Source organism: Carcharodon carcharias, chromosome 20 (assembly GCF_017639515.1).
Source record: "Carcharodon carcharias isolate sCarCar2 chromosome 20, sCarCar2.pri, whole genome shotgun sequence".
Taxonomy (NCBI): Eukaryota; Metazoa; Chordata; class Chondrichthyes; order Lamniformes; family Lamnidae; genus Carcharodon; species Carcharodon carcharias.
This window is the reverse complement of record NC_054486.1, coordinates 10,850,158-10,874,183: the sequence shown is the minus strand read 5'-3', so window position 1 is coordinate 10,874,183 and position 24,026 is coordinate 10,850,158. Positions and strand designations below refer to the sequence as shown.

General features: G+C 41.2%; 2 protein-coding genes across 2 annotated transcripts; one reads left to right on the top strand and one right to left on the bottom strand.

Moving 5' to 3' along the window:
• The first annotated feature begins 206 nt into the window (after positions 1–206).
• zgc:194887 (uncharacterized protein LOC571819 homolog) lies at positions 207–12,231 on the top strand. Its single transcript, XM_041214734.1, has 4 exons — positions 207–230; positions 2,655–2,775; positions 8,262–8,439; positions 9,032–12,231. Exons 3-4 carry the CDS (start codon positions 8,298–8,300, stop codon positions 9,724–9,726), a joined length of 837 nt encoding a protein of 278 aa, XP_041070668.1. The 5' UTR covers positions 207–230; positions 2,655–2,775; positions 8,262–8,297; the 3' UTR covers positions 9,727–12,231.
• A 6,698-nt stretch (positions 12,232–18,929) lies between these two features.
• Positions 18,930–20,522, bottom strand: chrm5b (cholinergic receptor, muscarinic 5b). The gene has a single exon (XM_041215109.1). The coding sequence runs from the start codon at positions 20,520–20,522 to the stop codon at positions 18,930–18,932; it is 1,593 nt and encodes a 530-aa protein (XP_041071043.1).
• Between the last annotated feature and the right edge of the window lie 3,504 nt (positions 20,523–24,026).

The following is a 24,026-nucleotide window of genomic DNA, read 5'->3' as shown; positions in this document are numbered from 1 at the left end:
CCTGCCTCCACCATTCTTTCAAGAAATTAGTTCCAGTCTCCAACCACCCTCGGTGAAAAAACTTTTCCACACATCAAATTTACTCGTTTTTGCCAATTATTTTGAACCTGTGCCCCCTAGTTCTTGATGCTGTATTGAGTGGGAAGAGTTTCTCACTATTTACTCTGTCCATACCCCTCAGGATCTTGAATACTTCTATCAAGTCTCCTCTCAGCCTTCATTTTCCCAAGGTAAAGAGTCCCAACCTCTCCAATCTATCCTCAGATTTATTTATTATTGTTTGTTTCTTTATTATCCTCCCTGTCACTTTAGTTCAATAAAATTGTAGTATCTCACAAAGGAAATTACAGTTCTGAGCCTATCTTTTCCAACAAAACTTGCGGTTCCCTATCACAGCACTTTATAACCTTTTGAACCAATTTTTGCTCTCACCTCTTAGCTGATGACCATTGTAGCTATTTCTTTATGCGTTCATGGGATGTGGATATCACTGGCTAGTGCAGCGTTTATTGCCTAGCCCTAGTTGCCCTTGAGAAGGTGGTGGTGAGCTTCCTTCTTGAACTGCTGCAGTCCATGTGGTGTAGGTACACCCACAGTGCTGTTAGGGAGGGAGTTCCAGGATTTTGACTCAGTGACAGTGAAGGAACACTGATATATTTCCAATTCAGGATGGTGAGTGGATTGGAGGGGAGCTTCCAGGTGCTGGTGTTCCCATGTGTCTGTTGCCTTTGTCCCTCTAGATGGCAATGGTCATGGGTTTGGAAGATGCTGTTTAAGGAGCCTTGGTGAGTTCCTGCAGTGAATTTTGTAAATGGTACACATTGCCGCCACTGTTGTTGGCAGTGGAAGGAGTGAATGGGGTGCCCATCAAGTGGGCAGCTTTGTCCTAGATGGCGTTGCAGCTCCAATAACACTCAAGAAGCTTGACACCATTCAGGACAAAGCAGCCCGTTTGATTGGCACCCACCCCATCCACCACCTTCAACGTTCACTCTCTCCATTATTACTGCACAGTTTTTTTTAATACTCTCATAGGATGTGGGCATCACTGGCAAGGCCAGCGTTTGTTGCCCATCCCTAATTGCCCATGAACTGAGTGGCTTGCTAGGCCATTTCAGGGGCAGTTAAGAATCAACCACATTGCTGTGGGTCTGAAGTCACATGTAGGCCAGGCCATGTAAGGAAGGCAAATTTCCTTCCCTAAAGGGCATTAAAGTGAACTAGATGGGTTTTTATGACAATGATTATAGTTATGCTGGTTACCATTACTGATAGACTAGCTTTCAATTCCAGTCTTATTATTAGCTGAATTTAAATTCCACCAGCTGCAGTGTTAGGGTTTGAACCCATATCCCCAGAGCATAAGGATTAGCCTGGGCCTGTGGATTATTAAATCCAGTGACAGTACCAGTAAACCACCATCTCCCCATAATGCTCTCTCCCATCTCTTGGATGCATTCACGTATTATGGTGTCTCCTCACACATTTCAAAAAAACAAACTATTAAGTTAAAGAAACTCTCAGCATCTTTCGGTAAGTGTTATCTTCTGAGCAATTATGAGTATATGAATGCCTAACTGCTAAAGGGTTGTTTCAAATCTGAACTTCATACTTGAATGGGGGATATTCTCCACTTACAAAAGCCAAGTAGCCTCCTTTGTCCCTTTACGACCTTTTAAATATTCAAATTTGCTTTGTAATTGTATAAGTGGTTAGAATCTTGGCTTAATTTAGTAAATAATTCCGCTCCTTGCGCTCTATGTTTGCCACCTCCTTACATGAAGGTAGACTTGGAATTGATGAGCACTGGAAGCCATCAACTACCAGGAACTAATGGTGATTCCACGTATAAGCAGCTTATTCCATGTATAAGTGCCTGCTGGCCAGTTGTTGGATTGGAAAATGGCACAACAGCTTGGTCCTTTCCTCACCTGGCATTTAGCAGTCATTGCTAAATATCCCGGGAGGGGCTTGATTTTATATGCGTGAAATGGTTGATTAAATTTCAACAAGGCACAAGGGCATTGCATTAGAGGGCATGTTGCATATCCAGAAAAAAACACTTCTCCAGAAAAAAAAATATTTACCCTAGCCTTATTGTTCAAAGGAGGTGCAAAGTTGAGATCAGTCGCCACTAAATCTGCTGTGGGGAGGGAATCAAGTGCATTTCTGCTATCACTGATCACATGCCCATATCTCCCCGCAGACGTTTGGGATGAATTGTGCGTGGCATTGAGAAGAAGGAAAGGAATGCACACCTTCCTGTTTGGCATCTAACAGTTAATGAATTGTTACCAACGTTTTCCTTTTGCAATTTGAATTGTTCTATTGCTTCAACTTTGTTACAGTGCCTTAGCTGAAACTAAACTAAACCTAACCAGTCAGACCTGGGTGGTTGAAATTTCTACGAAGCTGCCTGTCATAAGGGACAAAATTAAAGATACTACCACTATTAAATAAGATTTTGAAACTAGGAGCTGCATAGACTCTTCACGTATAATTTCCTGTTGTATGGTTAAGTCAGCATGGAGGAAATGTTTGTGCAGCAATTGTTTTTCTACTAGATTTCTTTAATGTGCCTCATCAATATTTTCCATCCGTTCAATGAGCCCCGTATGTTCTTCTAGTCTTCTCTTATATAGTATACTCTGTAGTCTTCTCCTTAGGCAGTCCCTCAGGATCGAGGATGGCTTGCTTCCACTCCGGTTCAATGGGTTTCTGAGGTGGCTGATAAGTCCGATCTGCAATCTGCAGACTCTGCCACTTGTGGGGCAGGTGAGTTGTTCGGAGGTTTGTGTGCTTTGTCTGACGTTTTCACCTCTGCACCTTCCCACCGAAGTCTCTCGATGTTGTTTGGTGTCCCCCTAAATTACCTTTTCCATTCTGGTCGGTCACAAGCCAGGGTCTCCCTTGAGCCGGTGGGGATGTTTGACCTCTTCCAGGGATGCTTCGAGGACATGTCTAAAGTGTTTCCACTGTCCTGCAAGTCAACTGCCGTGACTGAGTTCCAGTTGCTTCAGGAGTCTGGAGTTAGGCATACAAACAACGTGTCTAGAGTTGGTTTTGAGTTATTCGCGCTTTAATACTGGGCAAGTTCATTTCGGAGAGGATGCGGCTATTGGACCGCCTTTCTTGCCATTGGGTTTGGCGAATCTTGCAAAGACACCAATGGGGGTACTTCTCCAGTGCTTTGAGGTGCACAAGTCTCCAAAGCATGTAAGAGTGTGGAAATCACTGATGCCTGGGAAGTCACGACCTTAAAATGATATATTACATTTAATGATAAGGTGGCTCCTAGAATTCGGTGCAGTACCTCTTACACCTGCAGGTGGCACTGTGGCAGATAATTTCAATGATGAGTTAGTAATGATCTGGATTGTGCGGTCGAAATGACAGCAAGGCTAACAGCATTCAGTTATTGAAGTGTAAGTCTGATAGCCATTTCCAGTGACCGTACGTGCACAGTTAAGTGCAGAAATCTGGAAGTTTCTGCCCGAGATGCCCTACTTTTCAAGAAGATGCACGATAATGGTACCTCACCAAGAAACACAGCATTGAAATACATGAAATGGCACGAAGGTGCTGTCATTACCTGATGTATATGCACTAAACATGCCAGAAAAAAGTTAGGGCTTGTTCATTTCAGTGACCCTTCTAACTTTGTGTTACGTCTTAATTATTGCCAATAACTTCTCTAGCACTGACAATTAACTTTCACTGTGAAGTCTCATCCCTTCAAACTTTAATTATTGTAGAAGATATTTTAAAAATTAAAGCTACTTTTTTATTTGGTTAATGTTCTCTTTCTGGTTCTCTTAATTCAATCTTTCTTTCCCACTCTTTATTTCACTACCCGTACCTGATTTGACATTGAATTCAAAGGTTCAGACCAATATTTCCTGGTTCAGATTCTGTGTTTCTCATTTACAATTCTTCAATCTGCTTGGTTAAGGAGAGACGTGGTTGTTTTCCCTGTTCATACAGGTGTAGGGGGCTCCATGCTTTTCTGATACTTGGGTGATGGAAACCTCCAGCACGAGAACCCACAGAAAGTCTACGGGTGATTATAACCTGTTCGCTCACCACTCACCTCAGAATCTGGCCCAATGTTACACACCAAAGCATTATCTCCAGCTCCAGACTCTATCCAATAATTGTTTATTGTGAAAGGTGAACTATCTTTATTATAGCTATAAATCTACTAATACAATGTTGTACTGTAACACACCCTTATTGCACACTGACCGAGTTGGGGGAAGCACTCCTGGTAAGATATAAGCAACGTTGAACCCCAAACTCTTTTAAGTGCTTCCAGCATGGAATGGGCACTTAGTCTTAGAGAGAGTTTCAACCTGTGGTCTACCCTTCAAATTGCACCCTTGAAAATCCCACACAGGTTAGGGAGTCCCACGCTCCCTCCCAGAAGCTGTTTAGTGGCTGTAAGTCCCACCTGTAAAACTTTTTCCTCCCAGCTTTGCCCATTTATCTCCTCTCCACCACATGCACTGAACGTCAGAATTCCATAAGTTAATTATCTCTCCCTCTCCCCAGCAGCAAAATCTTCATGAATGGGTATACCACCCACCTACTCCCAAAAGCCAAAGTCTGCCCAGGTCTCAAGGGCCCCAGACTAACAAAAAAAAACCATCTGGACTTCAACAGCCCCATCCACAGAACAGCAAGTCCCACCTGCAGACACCGAAGCCCAAGGCACCCTACTCCTACTCGGTGGCAACTAAATGGAAGCTTGCAGTATCCATCAAATGACTTTGATGAAGGAATGATTGCCAAATCTTCTGATGACACAAAGATAGGTAGGAAAGTAAGCGGTGAAGGGGACATAAGGAGGCTACAAACAGATACTGATAGGTTAAGTGAGTGGGCAAAGATCTGGCAAATGGGATATAATGTGGGAAAATGTGAAATTGTCCATTTTGGCAGGAAGAATGAAAGAGAAGCTTATTATCTAAATGGTGAGAAATTGCAGAGCTCTGAGATACAGAGGGATCTGGGTGTCTTAGTGCATGAATCTCAAAAGGCTAGTGTGCAGCTACAGCAGGTAATTAGGAAAGCTACTGGAATGTTATCATTTATTGCGAGGGGAATTGAATAGAAAAGTAGGGAGGTTATGCTTCAGTTATACAGGGCACTAGTGAGACCACACCTGGAGTACTGTGTACAGTATTGGTCACCTTATTAACAAAGGAATTAAGTGCATTGGAAGCAGTTCAGAGAAGGTTTACCAGACTAATAATTAGAATGGGCGGGCTGTCTTATGTAGGAAGGTTGGATAGACTAGGCTTTTAGCCGCTGGAGTCTAGAAGAGTAAGAGGCAACTTGACTGAAACATGTAAGATCCTGAGAGGTCTTGACAGGGTGGATATGGAGAAGATGTTTCCTCTTTTGGGAGAATCTAGAACTAGAGGTCATTGTTTAAAAATAAGGGGTCGCCAATTTAAAATGGAGATGACATGAAATTTCCTCTCTCAGAGGATCTTGAGCCTTTGGGACTCTCTTCCTGAAAAGGTGGTGGAAGCAGAGTCTTTGAATATTTTTAAGGCAGAGGTAGATAGGTTCTTGGTAAGTAAGGGGGTGATAGGTTATCGAGGGTAGGCGGGATGTAGATTTGAGGTTAATATCAGATCAGCCATGATCTTATTAAATGGCAGAGCAGGCTCGAGGGGCCGAATAGCCTACTTCTGCTCCTTGTTCGTATGTTCATAGGATGGTGAGCCAACAAAATGGGACCACAAATTAACCCTATCCTGGGGAAATTTTCATGTGAAGTTGAACTGGAACCCACACCAACCGTTGCATTACTGAGTCAGTGCAGCTTTGCAAGAGTGAAGGCTAGCTCACCATCACTACTGCCTTCCATCTGTCAGCATAATCCACACTGTGCCCATCCAGCTGCTAAACTAGTTTCTCTGCCTTTGCTCCCCAATTCTCCCCCCCCCCCCACCTTTTTTTTTCTCACATTCCCTGTTCACTTTTCCAAATGCCTTTCTCCCCCTTTCCCTATCTCCTCTCCCACCCATGTCCAATCATCCTCCTGCCTTCTAAACCCACTGGATCTGAATATTGTACTTGGTTTTGCCTCTCAGTTTGCAACCCCAGACACGATTGGCACGTTATTAGCCGTTAGTTTGTATTAAATATGCCAGCAATAGCCAATGGTAGAATATTGACAATTTTTTAAAAATGTCATCAGCAAAATCTATATTTTAATCACACTTGACTTTGTTCCAGGCATTTTAACTAGAATGTAAATCATTCATTGCATATTTGCATATGTAGCTGGATTAAGGGACATTGATGGTGGCTTCAACTGTTTGAAAAGATGCAATTGGTACTTTACATATGAAACAAGTAGTTTATTATCCTAGCCTGTGATTATTTAATGAATGCAGCTCTGAATTGGGTGCAGGAGCAGTGGGACCTGCGTGTATATGCGCACAAGTCATTGAAGGTACGTGGTTGAGAACGTGGTTAATAAAGCACACAATACCCTAGATTTTATTAATAGGGACATAGAGTACAAGAGCAAGGAGGTTATATTGAACTTGTACAAGTCACTAGTTCAGCCTCAGCTGGAGTATCGCATCCAGTTCTGGGCACCACATTTTAGAAAAGATGTGAAGGCATCGGAGAAAGTGTGGAAAAATCTGGTTCCAAGGATGCGAAATTTCAGTTATGTAGTTAGGTCGGAGAGATTGGGACTGTTTTCCCTGGGGAGAAGAAGGCTTGAATCTGAAACAAAAACTGCTGGAAAAACTCAGCAGGTCTGACAGCATCTGTGGCGAGAAAGACAGAGTTAACATTTCGAGTCCGTAGGACTCTTCATCAGAGCTCTTATTTGAAATATAGTACAAAGTGTATAGATAAGAAGTGCTACAAACCTGCTGCGTTGGAATTGGGTAATTGATAGCACCTTGGTCAATGAGAACGAATTGCACATTGGACTGAAACATCATCACCTGCCAAAGTACAGAGAGATATCACATGAACAGCAGGGACAGTCGTGTTGTTTCGCAAATTTTCCTTATCTTAACCTGAGATTTGTTTGTATTGTGCCAGCTGCATTCACTTAATTCGGAAAGGTAAGACAGAAGCTGCAGTACATTTGTATGGGTTCCTGTAGGGATGATTATTTTGTTAGAGCTGAGATTGGAAGGTCAGTGTAAAAAGTCAGTCTTTAAAACAATCAGTGTCCTATTTGTTGCTCTGGTTGTTTAGACATAGAACATAATTACATGATCCATGAAATATTTGTATCTGGGATGGTTAAATATATATTTAACTGCAATGGATCAGTCAATTCAGTAGCAGTTGAAATCTCAGAATAAAATAGTGAATACTTATGTATTATTGTTTCTAGTCATTTCTACCTCTGACCTACTTTTGCCAAATGGGTTGGCTAGTTCCCCACTGTTAATTTCTCTACAATCAACACCAGAAAATGTTCGTTACCAGCTAATGGTTTTTACACAGTATCAGGGTGTAATAGCTATTGTTCTTTGTCCTCCCAAGATTGGTATGGTGCTCCATGAAGCACTCCACGTTGGAATTCTAGCCAGAAACTCATCAGAACTCTAGTAGTCAAATTAGAGTGATAGGTAGCTCCTAGACTCCAGACTTGTAACCATCTGGTGGTGAAGCCAAAGATGTTAGCACGAGGCTGCCTGATTGCTCTAACATCAAGTGAAAATCTAGCTTGGAGGAAGAAACAGTATGAATGGGAATGCCTTTAATTCACTTATACGTAGTATGTTTGACACCAGGGAGGAGAAACTTGAGTTATGAAGATATGTTGGAGACGTTGGGACTGTTCTCCTTGGAGAGGAGAAGGCTAAGGGGAGATTTGATAGAGGTGTTCAAAATCATGAGGGGGCTGGATAAAGTAGATAGGGAGAAAATGTTCCCGCTCGTCAAGGGATCTAGAACAAGAGGGCACGGATTTAAAGTGATTTGCAAAAGAAGCAAATGTGTTGTGAAAAAAAACTTTTTCACACAGCGAGTGGTTCAAGTCTGGAATGCACTGCCTGGAAGTGTGGTGGAGGCAGGTTCAATCGACACGTTCAAGAGGGCATTAGATGATTACTTGAATAGAAACAACATGCAAGGGTTACAGGGAAAAAGCAGGTGAATGGCACTAAGTCATGAGGCTCATTTGGAGAGGCAGTACAAGCTTGATGGGCTGAATTACCTCCTCCTGCACCATAACAATTCTGTGATTGTGTGAACTTTTGAATTTTTTGCAGTTTAATTTTCCTGACGGGTTTGAACAAACAGTAATAATGAGTTTACTCACCTTCATTCTACTTACGTGGCTTAAGTCGACCATTTTGATAAGCGCAGAACTATCTGTAGAGTTGGAAAATGCGCACCTCCTATCTTCAAAGGATCATCCTCATATCATCAATATGAAACAAGGAAGTGGTAAGTTTGAATTAATTTCCAGTTCAAAATATTGTGAATATCTTTATGAATCAATATTGACAATTGGAACAGCAGCTATTCTGACTATTACACCTTCTTTGTTATTCTTACCACGGTAAAGTACGCTGTGATGACAATATAGAGTGAAATACCAGATCAGACTTTTATTAGCATGTTATTTTATCACTGAAATAAACCTATAAAAATTGGCCGACCGAAAAATAGAGTATATATGAATTATTTATCTGAGCGTATGTTGCAGAATAAACCCTGGTGATTTAGCACAGAAGTCATTACTTCCAATGAGTTTTTGCAACAAATGCAAAAAGGTGAAACTCCTGACTAAAGTAAAAGCAAAATACTGCGGATGCTGGAAATCTGAAACAAAAACAGAAAATGCAGGAAAAACTCAGCAGGTCTAACAGCATCAGCTCTGAAGAAGAGTCATACGGACGCGAAACGATAACTCTGCCTTTGTCTCCACAGATGCTGTTAGACCTGCTGAGTTTTTCCAGCATTTTCTGTTTTTGTTTCAAGCTCCTGACTGAGGTGGTTATAATGTTGTTTTAATTGATGCCTCTGTGTTGTCTAGGTTTCCCAAGTGACTGTCACGAGATTTTTCAGCAGTCAGAAGGTACGGCGAAAGACGGTCTTTATATCATTCAACTAATGAAGGATCTTATAGTTGTCTACTGTGACATGCAGAGTGCGGAGGGTGGCTGGACAGTGATCCAGCACATCACCGCAAACAGCTCCATGGATTTTGACAGAACATGGCAGGACTACAAGCAAGGATTCGGTTTGGTTAATGGTGACCATTGGCTGGGCAATGAGTTCATGCACAGACTTACCAGCAAGCTGGGAGCATACAAGTTGGGAATAAAACTCATTGACGTGAATGGAGGAATAAAATGGGGAGAATATGACCCAGTCCTGATCGAAGGTGAAGAATCCAGATACAAAATCAGACTTGGTCTTTATCAAGGAACAGCAGCTGATGCTCTGACCCAAGAGACAGAAGCTTATATCCATGACAACCAGAAATTCACCACAAAAGATAGTGATAATGACAACTATTTTCAGAACTGTGCTAAACTGGAGCTCAATGGGATCCCAGGTGGAGGATGGTGGTACAATGCCTGTGCTGCAGCCAATCTCAACAGGAGAAATGTTGTGTACTGGCAGAATGATTGTAATAAAGAAAACCTGTGCAAGTATGCTTGGATGATGGTAAAACCTAATATCAAGCTCGTCAAATGTCACAATAGCCCACATAGTGAACTATAATTTTGGCAGATAAAGCAGAACTACAAATTAATCCAATTCATATTTAAATTGTTGTATTTTCTTTAAGTAGATCTTGAATATTCAGACATCATTTGCTGCAAGGATGATGGCAAAAACACATCTAGTGTAGTTGAACAGATAACGTATTTGTTGCACCACTTGCTACTGCATATATGAACTAATTTTTATGGAAAAGTATTATTAAATCCTATTCAAGACATGATTGAGATTGAGTGGTTCAGTGGGTTTGTACATGGTCACTACGCTTTTGGGAATTTGGTTCAAATCCAACTTAGATGGAGGGACAGAACTCTCTGTATGATTGTTGTAAGGACCTGAAACTAAATTGCATTTGCAGTGTTGTTCGAAGAGGCCACAAGGCTGTTCAAAGCTGAAAGGTCAGGTGGAATATGTTCAGACTGATTTTGGAGTTAGGGCATATTATTGAGCATTGTGAACTTTATCTCCAGCTTAACAGAGCATGTGCGATGTTGGTACTGGCTGAAAATGCAAATGTCACCTGTTAATGAGTGCAAAATCCACCATGACAAAAATAAAATTAAAATTGGGGAACCCAAATTAAAACACTGATTATAAAATCCACTGATCACTGCATCTATAGATAAAACAAATGAAAATAAGCAAATCAGAGGCCCCTTTGAAAAGAGCTATTGGCTCTTACAAGGACCTTTTGTCCTATTTTCAGAAATGGGTTCTCCTCAATTGTACAATCAGCAACTCTTACTTTAATTAATACTCCTGATAGGCAAGCATTATATTATCAAATATTGATGAAGAATTTAGTTTAAATTAAAAATCTCAGTGTTTAAATGTCTTCATAAATTATTACTGTGGCTATAATACATGTATGCTTCAGAACTTGACCAAGGAGTGCAAAACTATCTGTTTCATCCTCCAAATCTTCCTTTAACTGGTAATATTATTAATATCATTATCCTCCACTGGATCAACATTTACAGTCCATTCACCAAAAACATTGAGTGGCAACCATTCAATTGTATCACACTTAAGAGTGGTGCTGTGAGGGTTATGCTATATAACTCAGTGAAGATGAACTAATGTTGCATGACATCCCACTATACAGGCAACATGCAATGGGCTTATGTACTTCTTTGTAACTAATATTGAAACCACTTGTTCAGCTGCCTTTTCTGCTTCCCCTCCTCCCAGCCCTATGCCCACCAAGTCAAATGTGCCTCTCCAACTGTAGCTCTGAACCCCCTTCACCCTCTAATTTCCCTTTTAGCTCCCTCTACGCCTTCTCCAATGTCATTTCATCTACTCCCAGCTCCCTTGACCCCTTTCCCACTAAACTAAAGATCACCCAACATCACACCTCAGACTCTAAGTGATGAAACTGTAAATGGCTCTCTCTCCTCTGGAACTTTCCTCCCCTTTCAACCATTCCTCAAACGAAAATCATCAACTCTAGTTGACAAACTATCACTCTGTCACCAACCTCCCTTTCTTCTCCAAATTCCAAGCGGGAGAGTGGGTTTAGAGTAGGTGGATTGATGTGGATAAAATCATTGTTATGGGCTGAGTGGGCAGTATCAGTTTCAATGCTCTAAGATTCTATGATGGTAAAATTCAATTGTGGAGTGGGTGCATATTGTTCTGTCGAAGGGTCATGAGCACTTGAAACGTCAACTCTTTTCTTCTCCGCCCATGCTGCCAGCTTTTTCCAGGTAATTCTGTTTTTGTTTTGCAATACAGATGGTAGCTGATTGCAATGCTCACTCTGCTGCTCAGCTGGGTATCTTAAACAGACTTTATCATGATTATAGGGGATTTAACCAGCTCATCATGCTTTTGCTGGCATTGAACCCACATGTGCAATGGAAGCACTGCAATTAGTTTTATTACATTCCCAAGCTAGTCCAAGGGAGAGAAACTAGGTAGGATTCTGCCCCTAATTGTTAATAGCACCCTGCTGGAAGTTGATACTGTATGAAAATAAGTGAGACTCGGCTGTGATGGTCCTGCAGTTGTATAGCCCACTGGGAGTCCTTCAGGAGTCCATATAACAATTGCCTAATTGGATGAGATATAAATCATTCCAGAATTACACCCTGAGGTTGGTTACTACCCTCAGGAGGAACGGTAAAGCAATTAAATTACTCTTTAAACTTTTGTAATCTGCATGAACATATGCTTGGATTACGAAAACAAGTTTTATTTGTGGATTGTGCACACGTCACTATGAATCAGGAGGATTGTTAAACTCTGCTTTATTTGCAGATGTATGAAACATTTATGGCAAAAAAAATTGGTGTAATCAATACAATAATTGTACAAGCATTTACAAACCTGCTGAACATCTGTAATATCAGCATTTTATTAATAAAATCCTTTCATTCGATTTTGTCAAATGAGTTGAACTGAGTGTTAATAGATATAAATTGTGAACCGATTATTAGTCCAAACCTGTTGAACATCTGTAATATCACCATTTTATTAATAAAATCCTTTCGTTTGATTTTGTCAAATGAGTTGAACTGAACATTAACAGGTATAAATTGTGAACCAATTATTAGTCCAACAACAAACTTCAAACAAGGGCTAAACAACCATTATAACAGTTAGCTTGTAAGCAGACCATAGTCACTGTATTTAATTACAAAGTCTTTAAACAAAGCGAGGAATTGGAAGGAATGCAAAGATTTGGAAGAGTACAGACTTAAAACACAGGTACAATTTCTACTGATCATATAAGTCACAAGAACCCCAGGTTTGACTACTTTTTATAATCATATGCACATACCTATTTTTGATTATCAGAATCATTAGATTTTGCTTTGGAGAACACCACCATGCTGCAAGAAACAAAACTACTGTAGGCTAACATTTAAACAGCATGACTAGAGTAAAAAAAACGGATTGCAAGAAATGTGAATGAATTTTGAATCTTTATTCCATAAAAAAGAATTGTGAAAGTACCTTGAGATCAACAACGTCTCCAAATGAAAATAAGCCTTATAACTTTAAGACAATTCACTTAAAGCTTTCAGGATTCTGATCGGCATAATACCCGTTGTGATTCAACAAGGAGCTTGATGGTAACGATAAAAAGTGCTTTGTTTTGAGCGAAATAAAAATGCTTTCAAGAGCAAGAACAGGACATAAGAGAAAGCTAAAGTAAAAACAGAAAATGCTGGAAAAACGCAGCAAGTCTGGCAGCATCTGTGGAGAGCAAAACAGTTAATGTTTCAAGCCCATATGACTCTTCTTCAGAGAAAGGTTGCTGTATTTCAGTTTCACTTTGATTTGGAACAAGACACTTTTACAAGCAGCAATTTTACAAAGTTACAAACAGGGTGGTCAAGTATCATCTGAGTGTATTAGAAATATGTTTTTACTTTAATCACTATCAAGTTAATTTTATGTGCTCATGACAGTGAAGGATATCAGTGCTGGAGAAGGAAGAGCACTGTACTTTTAGCACCTTATACACGTCGACCAGGTCCTTATGTAGACTATATGTAAAGTAAAGCTTGTCCTGTGCAGCTCAACAACCCTGTCTCAGGAGACCATCACATGTGGTACCAATGGGATTTTTCAAATATTCCACACCAGCCAGCCTTATGTTTTTCCTGAAAGGAGGTGTCAATCACTAAGTTCCACTAAGTTGCCAATAGTTTTGTGCGTGGACCCAACAAACTGGACTGGGATTGCTCAGCCCAAGCTTAGTGCATTTAGCCATCGCAGCTAGGAGCATATTGTCCTTTCTCTGAATTGAATTTGAGGCTGAGTCTCAACAGTTGTCACATTTTGGAACTTTGGAACACAGGAAGAATTTGGAGAAAAGTTATTTTAAATTTTTTTTTTAAAATATAGAGTGTTCATGTGAGTTTTGTTTCAGAAAAAGTGTCAAAACAAAATGTGGCTAAAATTTTATATACTGTTTCCCCAATGGTTTTAGGCAATAGGTAATTAATTAACCCACCTCGGGAATTAGTAAGCACCTTGCAGCCATTGTGCTGGGAAATCCCTGATCTTCAATGCTTTGTAAGAGTGATCCAGCTGGTTTTCCCTTTTGGCTGTCAGCACAGCATAACTTAAAAAAATGACAGAGGGTGCATACACACATATATATACGAACAAGGAGCAGGAGTAGGCTATTCAGCCCCTCGAGACTAGTCCACCATTTAATAAGATCATGACTGATCTGTTAGTAACCTGAAATCCGCATCCCAACTACCCCAATAACCTGTCATCCCCTTGCTCCAAGAATCTATCCACCCCGGCTTAAAAATATTCAAGGACTCTGCTTCCAACAGGAAGAGAGTTCCAAAGACTCATGATTTTCCAAGCGAAAAAATTTTGCCTCATCTCTGTTTTAAATGGGCAACCCTTACTTTTAAGTGCTTTTAGTGACCCCTAGTTCTAGATTTTTCCACAAGAGGAAACATCCTCTCCACATCCACCCTGTCAGGACTCCTCAGGATCTTATATGTTTCAATTGAATCGCCTCTTACTCTTCTAAACTCCAGCAGATACAAGCCTAGTCTGTCCAACCTTTCCTCATAAGACAACCCACCTATTCCAGGTATTAATCTGGTAAACCTTCTCTGAACTGCTTCCAATACGTTTACATCCTTCCTTAAATAAGGAGACCAACACTGTACACAGTATTCCAGATGTGGTCTCACTAGTGCCCTGTACAACTGAAGCATAACCTCCCTACTTTTGTATTCAATTCCCCTCACAATAATGATTGAATGATGGGTGAGTCATAAAACACTGGAAGTCAGTGCAAACTTCAGATAGGAGTTATTTTGTTTAATTCAAGCAAGGTGATCCACTAATGTGGGAAGTGTAGCATATTCATTACTTTTGTATTATTACACATAGTCAAAATTGTACTGATTGACATAAGTAAGTCTGATCCAATCTGCTACTCTGCCTGTTCACTTGAAATAAAAGAATTTAGCAATTTGTATCTGGCCACATTTTACTTGGTCTGCCTTCAAAATGTTTGGAGAGGCTCATGGAGAACGTGCAAAGCATACAAATATCTGGTTCCAATGACAAAGGACTAACATTGCGGCACCCTTGTGTTATGTCATCATATCATTAGATATTGGTCAATGTGAGGCTACAAAGGCATATAGAAGGCCTTGCATTCACTATGAGTGACCACTGCCACTAAAGACAATAAGGTTTTTATGGCCGACCTTGAACTTGTGCCAACAGAGTTCCAATACACTATGCAACTCAATTCCTAAACTTCATCACTTAAATGTAAGAGGAAGTTGCACACTAAAATGGTACTACTTTTGTCCTTATAGATGATTACTAATCAAGGGATATATAGGATTGGATAAAGAGAAAAAGGGAGGCTTATGGCAGATACCAAGGGCTCAAAACAGCGGAAGCCCTTGAGGAGTATAGAATGTGTAGGGGAGAACTTAAAAAGGAAATTAGGAAAGCAAAAAGAGGGCATGAAAAATCATTGGCAGGTAAAATAAGGGAAAATCCAAAGATATTTTACAAGTACATTAAGAGTAAGAGGATAACTAGAGAAAGAGTAGGGCCCATTAAGGACCATAGTGGTAATTTGTGTGTGGAGCCGAAAGAGGTAGGTTGGGTTCTATATGAATACTTTGTGTTGGTGTTCACAAGTGAGAGGGACGACGTGGGTATGGAAACAGGCAGAAGGACTGTAATATGATTAAAGAAGTTAGCATAGAAAGGGAGGAGCTTCTAAGTGGTCTGGCAGGCTTAAAGGTAGATAAATCTCCAGGCCCAGATGAAATGTATCCCAGGCTGTTGAGTGAGGCAAGGGAGGAGATAGCAGGGGTGCTGGCAATAATTTTCAATACCTCTCTGGCACAGGAGATGTGCCAGAGGACTGGAGGACAGCCAATGTGGTGCTGTTATTCAAGAAGGGAGGAAGGGATAAATTAGGGAACTACAGGCCAGTCAGTCTAACCTCAGTGCTGGGGAAACTATTGGAAGCAATTCTGAGGGACTGAATTAACCTACACTTGGAGAGGCAGGGATTAATCAAGGACAGTCAGCATGGTTTTGTTAAGGGGAGGTCATGTCTGACCAATTTGGTTGACTTTTTTGAAGAGGTGACCAGGTGTATAGATGAGGGCAATGCATTTGATGTGGTCTACTTGGACTTCAGCAAGGCTTTTGATAAGGTCCCGCATGGGAGACTGATAACGAAGGTAAGAGCCCCCATGGAATCCAAGCTATTTGGCAAATTGGATCCAGAATTGGCTGAGTGGCAGGAAGCAGAGGGTGATGGTCGAGGGGTGTTTTTGTGACTGGATGCCTGTGTCCAGTGGGGTTCCAAAAGAATCGGTGTTGGGTCCCTTGCTGTTTGTGGTATATATAAACGATTTAGACTTGAATGTAGGAGGGTTGATCAGTAAGTTCGCGGATGACACAAAAATTGCTGGGGTTGTAAATAGTGAGGAGGATAGCCTTAAGTTACAGGAGGATATAGACGGGCTGGTCAGATGGGCTGATCAGTGGCAAATGGAATTTAATCAGGATAAGTGTGAGGTGATGCACTTGGGTGGAGCAAACAAAGCACGGGAATCCACAATGAATGGTAGGACCCTGGAAAGTACCAAGGATCAGCGGGACCTTGGTATGCATGTCCACCAGTCCCTTAAGATAGCTGGACAGGTAGATAAGGTGGTTAAGAAGACTTATGGGATACTTGTCTTTATTAGCCGAGGCATTGAATATAAGAGCAGGGAGGTTATGCTGGAACTGTATAAAATGCTGGTTAGGCCACAGCTAGAGTTTTGCGTGCAGTTCTGGAATCCACATTATCGGAAGGATGTGCTTGCACTGGAGAGAGTGCAGAAGAGATTTACCAGGATGTTGCCTGGGCTGGAGAGTTTTAGTTATGAGGAGAGATTGAATAGACTGGCGTTATTTTCCCTGGAGCAGAGGAGATTGAGCGGGGACATATTTGAGATGTACAAAATTATGAGGGGCACAGATAGCGTAGACAGGAAGGAACTTTTCCCCTTGTTGGAGGGATCAATAACCAGGGGGGCATAGATTTAAATTGAGGGGCAAGAGGTTTAGAGGGGACGTGAAGAAGAATTTTTTCACCCAGAGGGTGGTGGGAATCTGGAACTCACTGCCTGAAAGGGTGGCAGAGGCAGAAACCCTCATAACATTTAAGAAGTATTTGGATGTGCACTTGCGATGCCATGGCATACAAGGCTATGGGCCCAGTGCTGGAAAATGGGATTAGCATAATTCGGTACTTGTTTGACCGGCGCAGACTCGATGGGCTGAAGGCTGTAGACCTCTATGACTCTATGACTAACATTTTTGGAGAATGTCCCTGCTTTTCTTAATTTCTCCTGGTTACATGTATAGAATGTTCTGTGATGTAGAGAATGGGCAGGTGACATTGGCCTCTTCCTATACCACTGCGGCAGAATGAATGTCATATTCCCACACATTGACTCAATGCAACTTTTCTCCTTCCCAGTGACTGCTGTCCATTATCCATCACCATTATCCTGATTGGCGTGGCTATAATTAGAAATTCTCTAAATGGAGAATCAGAAGCGCCCATGTTACATCGAGTTGTGACTTGTGTTCATGACCACCCTGTCAATCCAGACCAGAAGTCACCTGGTTCAAATCGTGGTAGAGGTAAGCTGGCTGATCCTGGTCAGAGTGACAATAAAGATATTACAATTGACCCCCATGCCCCTCAGTTAAAGGAAAATAAAACAAAGGCTTGCTTTTATATTACATCTTTCATGATATCAGGATGTCCCAAAATGCTTTGAAACTAAGTACCTTTGAAGCTGTTATAAGAAAACCAATTTGCACACAACAAGTTCCCACAAACAGCAATGAGATAAATCACGATAATCTGTCTTTTTATACAGGTGTTGGTTGAGAGATAGACATTGAGCAGAACGCTAGAAGAACTCCCCTGCTCTTCTTCAGACAGTGTCATCTTTTATGTTACGAGAGAGTCCTAGATTTAATGCCTCATCCAACAGTGCAGCACACCCTCAGTACTGCACTGACATCTCAGCCTAGGCTATGTGCTCTGAAGTCTCCGGTGTGCGATTTAGTAGCGTGAGAGTTTTGACTGAGAGGTGAGAAGGCTACCATTGAGCCATGGCTGACAGGGAAGGGAAAGTCACCAAAGTTCCATTCCTGATTGTTGTTCCAACAACCCCCACTGGCAAAATGAGTTGCATGGACATTTGGTAAGGGGAGTATTGAGCTGGTCTGGGGCGCTCACTCTCCCCTTTCCGTTTCAAAGGTATAATTGCTCACTGATACACAGTCAAGATTGCAGCTGAAGATTGCACACTGGGTAACTGATTGCTGTGAAAGAATACCTGATGGTAGTTAGTGCTTTTAAGTAAGGATGACAAAAGAAAGAGGGAAAGGAACAAGTCAGAAAAAAAGGTCTCAGTATAAGTTAAATAAACAACTTCCCATGCAATACTCAAATTATATACTGCACGTATTCCACTGTTACATGACTTGCAATGAATAATTTTGGCACTGGAGTTTAGGTTTCATGGAATAGTCTTTTGCCTTCTCACAGGAAAATGTTTGCCTTTCATGACAAGTAAAATACTCATGAACACTGAGTGCCAGCAAGAGGGACACGTCAGCTCTGCCACTTTAATGCCCTTTGTTTAAAATAGTCGCACCCACGGGAAATCCTGGACAAGCTCATGATGAGATTTGCCATGGTTTCAGCTGGTGTTCGCTCTTGCTGGACTGTTCCATTTCTTCTATCCACAAAGAAATTGATTCAATCTAGGTTGTTATTTTAATTCTGCCCTTATATATGCCAAAAAGAATTATTTTTCACAAGGTGCTGTTGATCATATGTGCTGTATAAGAGGAATTGCATGATTCCAATTAAATGTCCATTTTCTCTCAGCAAATGTGATGTGAGGAAAAACTTTTTCACACAGCGAGTGGCTGGGGTCTGGAATGCACAGCCTGGAAGTGTGGTGGAGGCAGGTTCATTTGAGGCATTCAAGAGGGCATTAGGTGATTATTTGAGTAGAAACAATGTGCAAGGGTACGGGGAAAAGGCAGGAGAATGGCACTAAGTCATGATGCTCATCTGGAGAGCCTGTAAGATACAATGGGCCGAACGGACTCCTTCTACACCATAACAATTCTGTGATCCTGTGATTCTGTATACCTGGTGGAATTTACTTGTTGGTGGCTGGGTACTGACTGTGGCAGCATAACTTCTCTTCATTCCTTTTCCCTTTCCATTGAAATAATAACAGCATTTTGAAAGTTTTACGAAATGTTTTGTTACATAGAGCATAACACATAGGATTGACTGTACTGTTGACGTAACACAACCAATATCCAAGATGCCACAGTGACAGTGGTATACAGTTTGAACAGAAGGTTGAGACTAATACCATAATATTGTAAGGTGTCCACGTGATGATGAAAGCGAGTAGGATAGCACTAAGTGTCTGGGCTGCCTTTTTCTCTTTGATCAAAACCAACCGTTTTCTCTTTGTGATCTGAATTCCAAGGTTTTGATCAAGGTTTTTAATACATGGAGCTTCTGTGTTCGCAGATGAGCAAGGTGTTATTTTTATTTCTGTACAACCATTACTTGAGTCCGCAGTTGATGAGAAACTGCCATTTCTTGCAGCCAATTTATTAGATTTGTAGGAAACGTATTTTTTATCATTCTGCATTTGTTTTTTTACAGGGGACACCAGGTAGTTTAGATTTTCATAATCATTTATTATAGGATGCTCTTCCAAGGTCATCTTGGTGTCATCTTCACCAGTACACATATCATTCTGATTCTGTCCCTTAGACACTGAGCTGACTGATTTTGTAGTGAGCTTTTCATCATCCTCTGATGTTGGGTGATTAACAAAAGAAGCCATTTTATCACCCTTTAACCATTCATCTGTGACATTTGGAGCATGTGTGGATTTTAGAGTTACTGTTGTGCTTCTGTTTGAAGAAGACCATGATATTTGGCATCTTGTCCTGTTGGAGAGCTTGCGTTCTTCACAACCAAAGCAGGACTTCAAAAGAGTCCTTTTGGAAGATGCAACCTCATTTTCAGAGCCTGAATTTGTTCCTTGAAGCTCTGCCAGATCTTTCGTGCGCTTCTCTGTCTCTTTATAGATACGACAATACAATATTGTCATCACTGACACTGGAACATAGAAAGCGGCTATTGCTGTACCGAAGGTAATAATGGGCTCGGACAAAAATTGTATCTGACACTCGCTTGGATGCACTGTTCTTTCTCCAACCAAGTATTGCCAGCATAAAATTGCAGGGGCCCATAATACAAAAGATATTAACCAAGCAAGCCCAATCATAATACCAGCCCTCTTAGGTGTACGCTTGGCCCTGTATGTTAAAGGCCGTGTGATTGAGAAATATCTGTCAAAGCTTATGAGGAGCAAGTTCATGACAGAAGCGTTGCTAGCTACATAGTCTAGAGCCAGCCACAGATCACATGTCAAATTTCCCAGCGACCAGTAACCTATTAGTATATAAGAAGTGTAGAGATTCATTGAAAACACCCCAATGATGAGGTCAGCACAGGCCAGACTTAACAAGTAATAATTGTTCACAGTCTTAAGCTGGCTGTTCACTTTGAATGACACAATAACTAAAATGTTACCTATTATAGTTATAAAGCTTACAATTGCAGTAATGGTGGCGATCGATACTACTTTCAAAAGGCTGTGTCCTTCCTCTTGATTGGAGATGTTACCGTTTAGAGATGTATTCTTTAAGAGGTCCAATCCCATGATTTCAGAAACTGGAATAATATTGGGATTAAACAATGAGTAATTGGCTTTACTCTGCTAAAATCAGACGAGAACACCTAATACCCATGGCATGAACTTGCAATGATAGTGGAGTCACTTCTCCTGTAGGTATCTTTCCTGTTTGTTTCTTCGATTCTTCTGAAAAAGAAAAATGGTGATTACTGAAATTGTTTCCTTTAGTGGCCTACTTCTTGTTTTCCAGTATCCAGTATGATGTCTTAAACACTAGCATGTGGTTCAATCGTTTTGATTAACTTGACTGGTTGAAGAAAAGGAATGAAATAACTAATCCAATTTAGAGCACATTTTAGGCCCTTTTTCTAGTCTCAGTCTTTTCTAGTTCTACAACTACAACCAGTAATTCAAATGTCTGATATCTTGTCACAGTACGAATGTAATAATGATAATACAAAACACTTAATGCAAATTTGTATAGAACTGTTATTTGGAGCTGAACATGTTCCAGAAATGTTGCCATGTCACAGATACTGCAATACCAGAGCCCTCATCAGATGCAGAAAAGGGGCTGTGCCCACAAGCTAATCATATCTGTGGGCAGATGATGGCATAGTGGTAAGGTCAGCTAAACCAGAGATCTGGCCCAATGCTCTAGGGACATGGGTTCAAATCCCACCATGGTAGCTGGTGGTAATTTAAGTTCAATTAATAAATCTGGAATTTAAAGGCTAGTCTCAGTAATGACAACAATCAATCAATCCCATCTGGTTCACTAGCCCCCCCCCTATAGGGGGAAAGAAATCCATCATCCTTATCCAGTCTGGCCTACAATATGACTCCAAACCCACTGCCCTCTTAAATGGCCTAGCAAGCCACTCAGATTAGGGACAGGCAATAAATGCTGGCCTTGCCAGTGATGCCCATGTCCCATGAAAACATATTATGACAAAACTCTCTGAACTTTGAGTACAATTGGAAAATTGCAGAATGTGCTCAGATATCAGCTGATTAGGTTACAGTTTAAGTTTCTGATAAAATTAGTGTGCATACACGTAACAACTTATATTTATATAGCACCTTTAACTTAACGAAACATCCCAAGACACTCACAGGAGCAATATAAAACACACTGAACCACATAAGGAGCTATTAGGTCAGATGACCAAAAGTTTGGTCAAAGAGGTAGGTTTTAAGGAGTGTCTTAAATGAGGAAAGTGAGGGAGAGAGGTGGAGAGGTGTAGGGAGGGTATTCCAGAGCTTAGGGTCTAGGCAACTGAAAGCACAGCTACCAGTGGTGGAGCAATTAACATTGGGAAGAGGCCAGAATTTGAGGGGTGTAGATATCTCGGAGGGTTGTGGGGCTGCGGAGTTTACAGAGGTAAGGAGGAGCAAGGTCACAGAGGAATTTGAAAACAAGCATGAAAATGTTAAAATCAAGACGTCGTTTGATTGAGAGTCAGTGAAAGTCAGCGGGCACAGGGGTGATAGGGGAGCGGGACTTGTTGCAAGCTAAGATGCAGGCAGCAGAGTTTTGGATGCCCCCACGTTTAGAGGGCAGAAAGTGGCAAACGTAAGATAACTGCAAAATTCTCAATCAACTAATACAATTGGGATTGTTTCTTTATTTTCTTTCAATTAAATAGTATCCATTGATATGTATATGAGTGGCAACCTGGTACAGTTTTATTAGTATAGCTGGAATGAATTTATCACTAAAAATAAGAATTTTTAATAAGAGCGTCCAGTTTTCCACTTGTAGGTTACTTGATTTCAAATCACTAAAAATATCTCAAAGATATCTGGTGTCATATCTGGTATCATATCCCTCCCAACCCCCTCCAAACATAGCACTAAGTCAGAGGACAGAGGGTCCCAAGTTTGGTCCATGGAACATACTGAGTTAGTTCATCTCAACCTATGCATCAATTCCAGTGTTATAGGGTCCGGAGGGAAACAGTCAGCCAGGATTTCAATTCCTGTTGGAAAAAATGTACACATCCTGGCATTGGGTAAAGGCAGGATTAGGTTTGGCAGTGATTATCTCTGACACTTAATGTCTCGGCTCACAACACTCAGTGACCGTGAATATAAAGAAAGTAGAAAACTCAGAGGAGTGGGGAGTGGTGGGGGTGGGTGGGGAGCTGAATGGAAATAAACAAACAGATCTTATTTTGGTGAAAAACAGAAATTTGCAGAACTGTGAGAGTAACTTTGTTTTTTCAAATTTCTCCCTTTTCACCCAAAAGAAAATGAGTAGTTCTAGGTACAGTTATACTGGTGATTGCACCCACTGGCCTTTCTTGTGTGTCTGTTAAGACACCAGTCTTAGCAGATAATTCAGCATGAGTAAACTTACAGTTAAACCCTGATTATGTCCTCACATCTCCAGCAGCGGTCACTAAAGGGCAAAACAAGAAGTGATTCCAGAGAATATTACCAATTGTACGCAACTAAGTGGGAGGTCTTGTGGCTCAATGGTTAGAACCCTCCTTACCCCTAAGCCAGTGGTTCCTGGCTCAAGTCTTACTCCAGGACTTGCTGGCTGTGGAAGGAGTGTTCATGATGTTGCCAAACAGGTTGGGCTAGATCTTCTGATGCCAACAGTGGTGAATGTTGAGATGTCTACTGGTGTTATGCTTTAGGACCTATCAGAAGTCCTGATATGTGTACAAGTTGCCTGGGAAGTTTAAACCCCTGACAGGTACTGTCCAGGACCCTCCGCAAACGTCTCTTACACTAAAATCAGTGTCGGAGACTTGGGCTAGATACATTCTACTTTCCCTAGAATTGTAACACTGTTTGCCTCTGGTGTAATTCAGTAATTTAACAGTGTGACCTGACTGCCTCACTTAGAACCTAAACACTTATCTGCATCAGATTTGCACCTGATGATGCAAAAAGGTTTGGGGTTGGGGGGGGGGGTGGGGGGGGGGGGGGGTGTCCTCTGCACTGAGCCTCTTCGCCAGAGTTTGCTGTGAATGGCTGGATTAAAGTATTGCTGCTGCAGCGAGGACAGGAAGACCCGACTGGAAGGATGCAAGAAGACTGGGGTGCAGCAATCTTCACAGTCAGCAGTGGCCACCCCAGCATCGCTGAGAAGATCTGGGCTGCTGCTAGTCCTTTCAACATGCCCCATGGCAGTGAGAGCACATTGGCCATGCTTCATGTAGAACGGCACCCCTCAAACTCTAACCACTTGTCTCTCTCTAATAGAGAGGCTGGCCTACAGTCCCATAGAGACAATGACTAACGCTGGACACAACTAAACTCAACAAACTTAAGGTTTTGCATTTGGCTTCCTATAATGGATAAATATCATATCACAAATTACATTCATCCACTGATAGGCAAAGCTGTATAATAAATATACTTTAAGGAATGGATAAACTGTGTAGGACTCACGTAAAATGATTGAATAGAATTCATTAAATCCAAACCTGACCATTAAAAATTCTTAAAAATGATAAACTATCATTTGACCATAAAGTGTTAATTTGAAGGGTTAGTATATACTTATTTAAAGGT

Coding starts and splice junctions, on each gene's coding strand:
- zgc:194887 (XM_041214734.1), top strand. CDS start 8,298: ATGAGTTTACTCACCTTCATTCTACTTACGTGGCTTAAGTCGACCATT. Junction 8,440..9,031: donor CAATATGAAACAAGGAAGTG/GTAAGTTTGAAT, acceptor TGTGTTGTCTAG/GTTTCCCAAGTGACTGTCAC.
- chrm5b (XM_041215109.1), bottom strand. CDS start 20,522: ATGGGATTGGACCTCTTAAAGAATACATCTCTAAACGGTAACATCTCC.